The sequence below is a fragment of the Gymnogyps californianus genome, chromosome 19, assembly GCF_018139145.2.
Source record: "Gymnogyps californianus isolate 813 chromosome 19, ASM1813914v2, whole genome shotgun sequence".
Classification (NCBI taxonomy): Eukaryota; Metazoa; Chordata; class Aves; order Accipitriformes; family Cathartidae; genus Gymnogyps; species Gymnogyps californianus.
Genome location: NC_059489.1, coordinates 12,995,618 through 13,007,859, shown reverse-complemented (window position 1 = coordinate 13,007,859; position 12,242 = coordinate 12,995,618). Strand labels below are relative to the sequence as shown.

Sequence of the window (12,242 nt, the reverse complement as noted above, 5' to 3'; positions counted from 1 at the left end):
TGGTGCTTTCAGACGGGCATTCCCACAAAGTTGATTCCTGTGAAGTGCCCCTTTCTCTCGTGCCAGCAAAATGTGGCCGGGGTAAGTCTGCAAGGGACCAGAGCCCCGACTTGCTCTGTTGAGAGTTTAAACACCCAGCTATGACGTGTCAAGTTGGGGAGCAGCAACTTTGGGTTGGCTCAAGCCCAACTGGCAATGCCTCTCTATCTCATGTGTGCCAAGCTGCCACATCAGTGCTGGGAATGACACCCTCTCCCGTGCCCCCATACATGAAATACTGCCAACGTCGATCCCCCAGCAGCAGGCTGTGTGTGTTGATTTCTGCTCCTTGCAAGCTGGACCTTCTTTTTTTTGAGGCTGTGCCTGTGTTGAGAACCCCTGGCAGGCTTAGGAGAAGGAGCACTCAGAGGGCGTAGCAAGGCAGGGGACAGGATCACAGCAGAGCCTGGGAGGTTGCTGGGAGGTGCAGGGAGCAGGTACACAGACTGGCCTTGTGGGGATGGAAAGAGGAAAGCCAGGAAGGATGGGTCCCTGCTGTGACTGAGAAAACCCTGAATTTCCTGACTGGGAGCTTGCCTGGAGGAAGGGAACACAATAAGCTGAGGAGGGAGGTTGTTAGCCAACCCTTTGTCTTCTGATCCCAGTCTTTATCAGTTTTTACATGGTTTATTTAAAAACCCTTTCTTGAATTTAAAAGTTCTCTGGTCTTGAGATGACCATTTGTAGGGCAGAGGTGTAAGCAGTCCACACTGAAGGCCTCATCCACTCAAGGTAACATTATATGGGCCACCAGGGCTGGGTCTTCATGCATTGGGATGAGCCTTTGAGATCCCTGAGTGCTCCCTGCCCCAGATGTGCAAAGCAGCCTCGAGCCCTGTGGCCTTGGAGAAGAGGGGAAACATGTCACAGAGCTGCTAAGCCTCTTCTGCACTCCATTTTTACCTTGCAATTAGTTTGAGTTGTTTCAGATGACAAAGCAGCCCTTGACAGAAGGATGCCACTAGCAGCAACATCTATCTGGTTTCCCATCGCTCCACGAGGCTAGTACCCATGTGCTCATTGACATCAGTCCTTAGCTGTGGGCAGCTCTCTTGTAGGACAGACTCATTCCCGCTGTATTTGAAGGCGTCCTCTTTTTCTTCCAGGAAAATCAGAACCTCTTACTTGCAGACCCAGCATCTGACGTCTGGAAGGCCTACGTGGATTACGTGGATGAGATAGTCCTGGATGGATTCTTCACTGCCATTGAGTGCTCACTCAAGTACCTCCTGGAAAACACAGGTGACTGCTGGTTCCTCTCCCCTGGTTGTGATGGCTGCTTCAGTCTCACCAAAGGGAGGTTTCTGTTTTGTGCTCTCCCTCATGCCTAAGAGTTGCCCTCTTCTTCCTGGCTTTCTGCTGTGCCTCTTGCACTGTCTACAGCAAGTGCTGCAGGAGCCTCCAGACAAGGTGGGTGACTCCATCCCCCAGCCGCAGGTGCAAAGTTGCTCAGGGGGAGGGATAGAGACGACTATGCACCATTTGCAGGGATTAATGGACAGACAAAATTGAGGCGTCACCCCAAGTCTGCGCTTGGGCATCAGCTATCTCCCGCCCTCCCATGCACAAAGCATCAAGGTGACACAATCTTTCATTTGCGGAGAGTCTCAAGAGCCGGTTCTGCTGATGAAAGGCATGAAAGGAAAACCTCAGTCCCTGAGAACTAATCCAGTGAAGAGATGAGATGGGTTCAGGAGTCACTAAATCAGACCTCCTGCCTAAGGCCACTGTGAAGGTTCACTCACTCTGCTGAGAGCAGCTTGTGTCCAGCTAAAGCATGTCTCCAGGAACGCTTCCCTCCTGGATGTGGAGGCACACTGAGTTGGAGAATTGCATCCAGTTGTTCACCATCTTGTTAAAAACATGCACATAATTTCACATTTGCGTTTGGCTTCAGTTTCCAGTTGCTGAGTTTTTTCCATGCCTTTCTCCACTATATTAAAGAGCCTCTTGGTTCCTGTTGTTCTTCTCCTCTGTAAGTACTTATGCACTGTAATTGTTCAGCTCTGACTCCCTTTTGATTAGCTAAAGAGCCGGGTCTCTTTAAGGCTTTCCTCCGTAGCATTTTTTCTGGTCCTTAAATCACTCGTGTCTCATCTGTTCTCCGGTATCTCCTGTGGGTACCAGAACATCAGCTAGTTTGCCGGCATCTCCTCTGTGTTGTGTGCAGACACAATGTCACTGGACCCAGTGAGCGGGTGTCTGCAATCACACCTGCCTGGTGTCCCTGTAGGGCATGTGTGCATCTTGCGGTGGGATGTTAGTGGTGGCTCGAGATCACTTTTCTCCCCTTGAAAAAGATCCTGGCATCTCCGTTCTTCCCTACCAGATCCCAAGGCAGGGCTCGCTCCCCTGTTTGAGGTGCAGCTGGATTTGGTGATCCCAGATTTGATATTTCATCCCTCCTTGGACCCTGGCACAAACGATGGCTTCTATGACATGATGGAAAGTCTTCTCAATGACATCTACCGGATCTCATCACTGGTGCCCAGGCTGGCCGAGCACAGCGGCTTCCTCCACTACCAGGTCTGTGGCTGCGGAGCTCCCTCATGCTGCGTGGCAGAGGAGGTACCATGCTGCTCCTGCATCACTGCGCTCACCTCTCCTCTCCTCTCTTAGGCTGACATGGAGGACATGGCTGATCTGGCTGACATGCGCCATGACCTGATGGGACGTGTGGAGGCCGTGATGGCAGCCTGCTGCGATTACCGCAGTGGCTTCGACCACTACTCCTACCTCTATGGGGACGACAGAAAGGAGTTCTGCCGCCAGTTCCTCCTCTACGGGCACATCCTCACTGCTGCAGAAATGGAGGCCCATGCGGAGGACGGGGTCCCCGAGACACCTCCCACGCTGCAGCAGTTCAGAGAGCAGATCGACTCCTACGAGAAGATCTATGAGGAGGTGAATCGCATCGAGCCCATCAGCATCTTCCACAGCTGGATGAAAGTTGATGCTCGACCTTTCAAGGCATCCTTGCTGAACGTGATTAAAAGGTGGAGCTTGGTGTTCAAGCAGCATCTCATGGACCACGTCACGCACAGGTAAGAGCTGTTCCTGCCTCCTCTCCCTGGGACCTGTGCTGACCAAAGGGGGTTTCACTTGTCTTGGCTGGGCTTTATCGTTTCACACTGATAACCAATAGACTAATACAGGAGCAAGAGAAGGGGGCCCATACTGCATGCCAACTCCATCACATCCCCTATATCTTCCATCGCCTGGTCTCTGCTGGGAACTGGTACGGCTGAGTGTGTAAAGTGGAAACAGTTGTATGGACTTGGTACCATTGACATCCCACGAGCTGGTGCTCCTGGGACCTGCTGTGTGGTGTTAGATAGGACGTCTGTTTGTCCGTTCATCCTGATCCAACTAATCTAATCTCTGCTAGGGCTCTGTGCTTACTTTGTTGAATTTGGTATTAGCCATGAGTAAAGCTGCATTAATGCTGTGAGATACTTACTCTATTTCTAAATGCATTGCTCTTTTGAGTGCACTCTGTGTGTAAAAAAAAAAAAAAAAAAAAAAAAAGTAATTCGGGTTGCCTGCCACGAGCAGTCACGGGAAGGTAGTTTCAAGGTTACAAAAAGGAGGCATTTTGGATGTAAGTTTTGAATTAACATGTGTTCCCTGCTTTGAATAGCTGCTCAGTTGCCAGGTCTGTGCAGGGCGATGCATCAGGTGATTTGAGTAGTCGCAACTGAAGGATGCGATAGGTCTTGGATGCTTACAAAGAAGTATTTGCAGATGTATGTAGCAGTGAAGGCTGCTGCGTGTGGTGGATGATATGATCTCTTTTGTTCTTTTAAGCACCATAATTCTGTTAGGTAATTTCTGTGCAAAGAGGTTTTTGTGTAGCTTAGAATGGGCATTTAGGAGTTCTTATTAAGAGTCCCTGGCTCAGCAGTTTAGTCTTTATTAGGTGAAGCATTTAAGAATACATTTTGGCCCAGCAGCATCCACAGAATTTAAGTGGGCACTTAAAAAGTAAATGTTTTGAGAAGAGGAGAATGGCTGTGCTGGAAAGGACCAGAGATCCAGGAGCCCATCGTGCCTCTGCCGACAGTGCCTAGTAGCTGGTGAGATTAAGAACAGGGTAAGCAGGTAGGGAAACTTCCCCCCAAAACTCTCCTTGTCTCTAATGATTTATAGTTCAAGGACTTTGAGAGACAGGGGTCATGCCTTTGTGTTTAAAGACCTGGATGGATTTTTTTTTCGCCCACAAATGTTCAGTTGCTTTTCTGAACTGCTGTGAATCTTTATCATCTGCATCCTCCTGCAGCAGGGTGTTACCCTGTGAAATGAGGCAGTGTGTGAAGAAGAATCCCTGTCTGTTGTAGCTTTGCAACCTGCCAGCTTCATTTGGGGATCTTGAATTCTTGTATTGGAAGAGACGAGATGAAAACTGTCCTTTCAAACTCACTCTCTCCAGACCACTCCTGAGCTCACAGGTCTCCGTTATACTCCTTCTCAGATACCTTTTCTCCAACCTGAGAAGTCCCTGCCTATTTATCTGTTCCTTGCAGGAAGCTGTACCACATCTACGGATCCCTTTGAGCATGAATCATGGTTCTGATGCCCTTGGCATGTTGCCATGCAATGGACAGGGTTAGCCAGGCCTTTCCCCTGTCCATGTCAGTCCAGCCGCCTGATGGAAGGCTGATAATTATTTCAATAGGAACTGCTCTCATTTTGTGCTTTCCTGTTTTGTGTTATATAGCTTGGCTGACCTTGACGAGTTCATAAAAACTGCCGATAAAGGTTTGAGCAAAAAGGTTGAAAAAGGCGATTATGATGGCTTGGTGGAGATTATGGGTCATCTCCTGGCCGTTAAAGAAAGGCACAGTGTCACCGATGCCATGTTTGAGCCCCTGAAGCAAACCATCGAACTCCTGAAGACATATGAGCAACAGCTGCCGGAGGAAGTCTATAAGCAACTGGAGGTGGGTGAAAACTTGTGGTGGACACACCAATTTGCCCAGTAGCAGATGTCAAAGAGAGTGTGAGCTTAAGAGCATTGCAGGAATATTTAAGACCCCACTCCCTGTCATTAGAGGGCCTCAGTGGATAGTATTTTGCTGTTGCGGGATGTGCCTTAATAGCTCTAAATTTTGGAGTTATATTGAGATTTTTCTTTTAAAGCAGAGATTAAGCCTTTTGTTATGTATGAAAAACATAGAATTGCCTGCTCCAACTCCCAGCGATTACTCTTGAAAAAAATTAATGCATTTTCAAATACATCTGTTAATTAGGTTGAATTATAATTATTTTTAAATAAGCCAGTTCTTGGCAACTGTGGAGATGGGAAGGATAATGTTGGCAGAGGGGTTGCCTTCTCATAGGACTTCAGTCCTTCACTGGGTCTGTAACACCAAATCTGCTTGACCCAGAGGACGTCACTGGGAGCAGGTTATGAAAATATTTTGGCACCTTTCCACATCTGGCTCTGATGAATCAATTTTGGGGGGAATTCCTTTCATTTCTGGAAAGAAGACCATGAGATGGAGGTTAGAAAAGACTGTGAGGTACCCAGCCAGCCTTGGGGAACGGGAGACAGGCACTGGCAACAGCCAAGATGTGACAGTGGAGAAGCATGTGGTTACATGCTGATGGATACCGTATAGTCATGGGGTGCTGTGGGCAGAGGGGTCTGTGTAGAACACAAGGTTTAAAGCAGGGCCTTTTGGGGAGATGTTCCTGCCTTATGGACCTGTACAGCAAAGGCTCCAGCTCTCTGCTGCAGGCTTGGATGGGAGCTGAGTGGGGTTTAGCAATCCCCTGGTTTTCTGCTTGTGCAACCATGATCCGTGGGTGGTCAGGTCACCAAATCTGGAATAGTTAAGGGTCCTAAAGATACCTAGGTTCCTACAGACTCCCTGAAAACCAGGAGGGCTGCATTACATGGATGCTCTGGCTGCTGCAACAGCTTCAGTCCAGCGTAAAACACGGTGCTGTGAGGAACCTGGCTCTGCTAATTCCTGCCCGAGAGCTGCTTGTTTGGTGCCTGTTTGTGCAAGTACATTCAAACAACTGATTTATTTTTCTGATAGAAGAAATGATGGATGCGGGGCAGCCATTCAGATGCAGGAGATAACAAAACAGTTTTGTTCTTTCTGGCAAGTGACAGCGATGCGTAGTTGAATGATTCATTCACTCCTATATGTGGTGGGAAAACCAGAAATAAGTTCCTCTAGGTACCGCTCCCTCCATGGCCATGGAGATGGATGGGCTGAAGCTGGTAGTTTGTATGAGAAGTACAAGGAAGCAGCTCCATGTGTGCCCTGCTGTGGTCATGGGTAGTGATTTCTATTGAGACTGGATTATAAAGTGCCGGAAAGAGACCTCTCAGGAGCGACTGGCCCCTCTCTGGCCATCTCAGCTGCCTCCAGGTTATTTCCCTTCTTTCCATGGTGTTGATGGGTCTCCATTAATCTGCTTAACTGTGTGAACTGGGATGAAAAGAAACCCAAAGTCTTTCCTGTAGGCTTGCACAGTACTTGGGGAAGTGGGCTCTCTGAGAGCAAAGCACTGGGACTTGAGGACAGCAGAGCCCTTGGCTGGTGTCAGTGTCTGGGCTGAGGATATGGCCCAAGAAGCCTAGTGAGAAGAAATAAAATCCCTTTCTGAAGAAAATCCCAGGTACAGAGGGTGGATTGTCAGCAGTGCTGTGCACTTGCAGCATGGATGCAGACCTGAGAAAGAAACCAGTCTTATTTAGTACTAATATTATATACACAGGCTGGAGGGATTTGCCCCAGAGAGCTCTCTAGAAGTCCTTCTGGTATAACATCTTCTGCTGGCAGGAAATTTCCCAGGCTCTGTTTCTTAATTAGCTCTGGGAACCTGGACGATCTGATGAGCTTGCATCTGCAGCCCATCTTCCTGCCTTCAGCTGCTCCCAGCTGGCTCCGGGTCCTGCTGGGCTTGGTGTTAGGATCACTGTTCTCTCTCGAGCATTGAACCATCCTGGGAGCCCAGGATCTAGTCTGGGACCCTTCTTCTGAAGTTATTGACCATGTTTGTACAGAGCAGTCAGTTATAAGGTCTCAGTCTTCATTAGTCTTCAAAACTGTGAATAATTGGTAAGTTTTATCACAAATGGTGTGCTTAGCCTTTTCATCACAACAAAACTTCCTTACAGTTTTAGACATGGAATCTGTTGCTTTTCCTGTTCTGTGATTATCCATAAACAGATCAGACACATCTTATATCGAACAGCAAATACTGCCTACCAGCATTTAAATTTTGCTTGCAGGAGCTGCCAGAGAAATGGAACAATATAAAGAAGCTGGCGATAGCTGTGAAACAGCATGTGGCTCCTCTGCAGGCAAACGAAATGACAGTTCTGCGCAAGAGCTGTGTGGCGTTTGATGTTGAGCAGCACAGATTCAGAGAGCGATTTCGGAAAGAAGCACCGTTCAGGTACGGGCAAATTATAGCATCAGAGAAGCCCTGAGGAAAAAAAGCTTTATGGGATCATCACCGAGTGTCCTGAGGACGTATGCTCGAGCCCTTGCATACATTTCTGACCTTCTCACAGTGTCGTATCTGTTATGCCTGGAGTGTTTTGTCCCTGGGAACACTGTCCAGTGTTAGCAAGAGATTGAATTTGGATGCTGAGTGCACAATATCGCTTTAAGGTGACGTCAGTAGTGCCATGTGGCTGTACCATCAATGTGTACTATAGATGTTTCACCTCTGCTTTGTCTCTTAGAGGCACTGTTTGTTTTATGTTTTCTTTAGAAGTTGTTACAGTATCACTTATGAAGAATAAACATTTCTTTCTAGGTTTGACACGGAAAAGCCTTATCAACTGCTGGATGCAAAGCACATTGAGATTAAACAAATGGAGTCAGCCATGACCTCGATTTATGAATCAGCTGGTCTGTTTGAAGTCATGGTGCCAGATTACAAACAACTGAAGCAGTGCAGAAAGGAGCTGTGTCTTCTCAAAGAGCTCTGGGATATGATCTCCCTTGTGAACACTAGCCTTAATGACTGGCAGACCACCAAATGGGTGGATATTAATGTGGAAAACATGGATCTGGAGTGTAAAAAGTTTGCAAGAGAGATTCGGAATTTGGATAAGGAAATGAGAGCATGGGATGCTTTCACTGGACTGGACAGCAAGGTGAAGAACATGCTGACAGCCCTGAAAGCTGTGGCAGAACTTCAAAATCCCGCCATTAGAGAAAGACACTGGAATCAACTGATGCAGACGACGGGTGTGAGGTTTGTGATGGACTCGGACACCAGGCTGGCTGACCTCCTGAAGCTCAACCTGCATAACTTTGAGGATGAGGTTCGTGGCATTGTGGACAAAGCAGTGCGAGAAATGAGTATGGAGAAAGTCCTGAAGGAGCTAAAAATGACCTGGAGCACCATGGAGTTTCAGTATGAGCCTCACCCCCAGACGAACATCCCATTGCTGAAGTCAGATGAGGAACTCATTGAAACTTTAGAAGACAATCAGGTGCAGCTGCAGAATTTAATGACATCCAAATATATTGCTTTCTTCTTGGAGGAAGTGTCTGCATGGCAGAGGAAGCTGTCCACCGCGGACTCCGTCATTTCTCTCTGGTTCGAAGTGCAGCGTACATGGTCTCACTTGGAGAGCATATTCATAGGCTCAGAAGATATACGGGCACAGCTTCCCAAGGTATGAAACCCCAAATCCTATTTTTCCTGTTTGGAAAATGTTGAAGAAAGGCCTCCATTATACGAAATAGGATTATCTATAATGCCAAGTTCCCCAAAGCAGGGCTTTTCTCCTGCTGCCTTGCTTTTTTGGAGGCTCCCTTAGTGCCGTAGTAGTTTCCGTAGTGCTGCCTACAGTTTTTGTACTGTAGGTTGTGCTTGAGCCATGCTGAGAAAATCTTCCAAGCTGGTTCCTGGCCCTGCTGGACCACTTGCAGCCATGCTGAGGAACCTGCCCTTCACTCACGAGTGAACTGCTGTTGACTGTGTCACTGCCGTCCCCATCCATGTGCAGCATCACTGACAGCACTGCCGGGGGACTGACACCCAAGAGGGGGTGTGCACAGCCTAGTGACACCCGCACAGTACACCACCCGGTCTGCATCCCTTCACTCTGGTCAGCTTGGACCGTTCCTCCCTCTGCTTTGGAGAGCGCTGGGCACACCTCGCTTGCTGGGCAATACGTACAGGTGCTAATAACCAGTGCCCTGAAGGCTGCACCATGTGCCAGCAAGCTGTTAATATCCAGCAGCTATCTAATGGCACATATGAAATCGCATCATGATTTAAATCTGCATCCTACTGGGCAGCTGTCTGCATCTCAATACCCATCTGGCAGGTGGCACAAATCAGCATCCTCTTCCCTTCCCTAGAGAAAAGATGAAGCATGAAGCCTCTGGAGGCTGAACCTCCTCGGGATGCATCCAGGGCTGGAGGAGGATGTGCCGGCAGGGCATGGGAGGCACATCTGAAGCTGGCTACATGGCTTGCGTGCAGGGAGGGCTCAAACCTTCAGCCAGAGCCTTGCTACCAGGGCTGAACACAGGTTAACGTGGAATTGTTACCAGAAAACCTTGGAGTGCTTTTATTCAGTGTCCTGGCTCACTCGGGAGGCCTGGCTTGGGAAGAAGGGAGGAGGAGAGACATTTTGAACATAGCTTTATTTATTCTTCACTGTTAACTCCAGAAATTCAGGGTCCCTGTTAGGTGCAGAGCGTAATTGTCAGCATGCTCCTCTGCTGCCAACATGGGGTTTCCATGCCCTTACTCAAGGCAAGGAAGGGCTCTCCTCTGCAAGTGTCATCATACCCATTTCAGGGATGGGCACTGGGACTCGTACATTGTAGCAGGAGGGGAAGAGTGAACTCACATGGAGTCGATAGCCTTTCCCCTGTATGGCAGTGTGTCCCGCTGCTGTGGCCAGGGAAACTTGGTATTTCATCTGGACACAGGAGAGGAAGAGTTGTGAGACATTCAAAGGGGAATTCAATCCCATGAAAATGGTTGGTCCTAGGCATTGGCTTCTGCATGGATCACTTTATCCACCACCCCTTTGGGATACAGTGAGAAGGTGACGAGTGCATGACTGGAGACTTGTTTCAGGCACAAGGCTAGAAGAGCCCTTCTGAAATGGTGGAGAGGTCCCTCTGCACTGGACAGGAGGCTCTCTGCAGAGAGTCGTTCCCCTCTACCCAAAGACAGCACCCAGGGGATGGGATCTTTTAGCACAAAATCAGTGTTTTAGCATGAATGTGTTCCTTGTATTGCTTTTTAGGACTCCAAACGCTTTGAAGGGATTGATGTGGATTTTAAAGAACTGGCCTATGAAGCTCAGAGAACCCCAAACGTAGTTGAGGCCACTAATAAACCAGGTCTGTCCCAACAACTGGAGGACATTCAGAGTAGGTAGGTAGAACTTCAAAAATCCCAGGATTTTGGCAGAGATTGGGATCAACTCTAACAAGTTTGTTTAACCTGTGCTCCAAGGCTTTCTTCCTAGACTATGCGTTTCTTGCATTCACAAGTCGCAGCATTTCTGATCTTTCTTGAGTCTTTTTGTTTGTGATCCATCACCCTGAAGCCCCCAAAGTGGAGTCTGGCTTTGTGTGTGTGCAAGTTCTCATCCTGAATATTGAGTTGCACGCATACAAAGCTAGGCATTCAGCTGGTTTTAGTAACACATGGCCTCACTGCCACCCCAAATACAATGTCTTAAATATCTATTTAGCAGTCCAGACAGGGATATCTGCAGCAGAGCTGAGCCCATGTTCTTTAATTTATGAAATTCCCTCTGCATGTATACCCTTGATACCTGGTGTAACTAGACTCTCTGAGAAAGACCTTAGTGTCCTGAGATGGATACACTTCTCACTTAACATATGAGCTCGTCTACCTGGAACACACTTAAAAGTTAATATGATAGCTGTTCTCTCAGTAATAAGTATCCATTTAAAATAAAGATTTATTTTATTTTTCAATCAGATAAGGCCAATGTTCCTCACAGAGGACTAGCTGCATGTTATTTATGAACTTTGTAAGCTCAGCAGTAGTTTAGCATGTAAACACTGAAAGATTCATTTTAGATTGGAGCATACAAGTTTCCTTTCAGGCTTCGCAAACACAAAAAGCTGAGTAGGTCTGAATCAGACTTTAAAATGTGTCTCATTAGAATAAAAGCAGTTATGGAAACTTTCATCCCAATGTGAAATCACCTGTGGCAGTTATGAGCTTGTCTAAAACAGAAGGTCAGACTGCAAACCCTTTCTAGTCTCTTCTTCCACCTGTGTTTCTGCTTTTTTATGAGGCTTCTCTGACTCCTAGGCAGTTTGACCCTTGGGAGTAGAGGGAGATGTATGAGTTACTATGTGCTATGTTGATCTGTTTGGAAAATGCTGTAGAGGACCAGCCTACAGGCTCAGCTCATGTCTGGCATTTCCTCATGGTAGGGGAGAATCTGCTTGATAACCCAAACTGTAGCATGAAACGTGAAAGGATATTTACCCACCTGTCCTGGGCTCTGTTTATCTGCTTTGTCTCCCCAGGTTGTCTCTGTGTGAGAAGGCTTTGGCTGAATATTTGGACATGAAGAGGTTGGCCTTTCCCAGATTTTACTTCATTTCTTCTGCAGATTTATTGGATATTCTTTCCAATGGCACCAACCCACAGCTGGTAAGCCTTGTACTGCATCACCTTTGCATTTTCCAGCTGTCAGTAATGTCACGGTGGAAGATGCCGTCTTGGGACTCTCCTGTAGCTTATCCTTTCTTGAGTGCTTTTTCTCCCACCCTCACTTGGATTAATAATAATTCTTTCACAGCTGGCCTTCATCTGTCGTCTTTGAAAGGCAACATGTGCACTGTATGTTGTCTGATCTAACCCTGGTGAAGCTTGCAGTTGGTCCTGAAAGCGTTGCACAGAGTAGAGCTATGTTTTTGACGCCATACAAACAGTGGTTTTGTTTCTGCTGGGATACAGTGAGGTTGGAGGAAACCGTCTTTCTTGAGGATCTCAGCCAAAACTTGTTGCTGACCTTGGATCCCCGACCTGGGATGCCACCAAACAGCATCTGCTGTTGAAAAAGCCACAGACTGGGCATTCAAATGTGGAAGTGTTAACAACTGGTGGCTTGGAGAGTTCCCTTTTTTTAGGCAGAAGAGGCATTTGCTAGTCAGCCACTTCTTCCTTCCCCCATGCAAAGGTCTTTGGGATGTCCTGATTATAGGGAGAGA

At 47.6% G+C, this 12,242-nt stretch overlaps 1 protein-coding gene across 1 annotated transcript in view; it reads left to right on the top strand.

Moving 5' to 3' along the window:
* DNAH9 (dynein axonemal heavy chain 9) overlaps positions 1–12,242 on the top strand; it is a 210,588-nt gene that overhangs the window by 27,248 nt on the left and 171,098 nt on the right. The window contains 8 exon segments of the mRNA XM_050908668.1: positions 1,146–1,281; positions 2,369–2,565; positions 2,659–3,083; positions 4,757–4,979; positions 7,292–7,458; positions 7,825–8,695; positions 10,289–10,419; positions 11,556–11,682. Of these exon segments, the coding sequence (XP_050764625.1) occupies positions 1,146–1,281; positions 2,369–2,565; positions 2,659–3,083; positions 4,757–4,979; positions 7,292–7,458; positions 7,825–8,695; positions 10,289–10,419; positions 11,556–11,682 (2,277 nt within the window).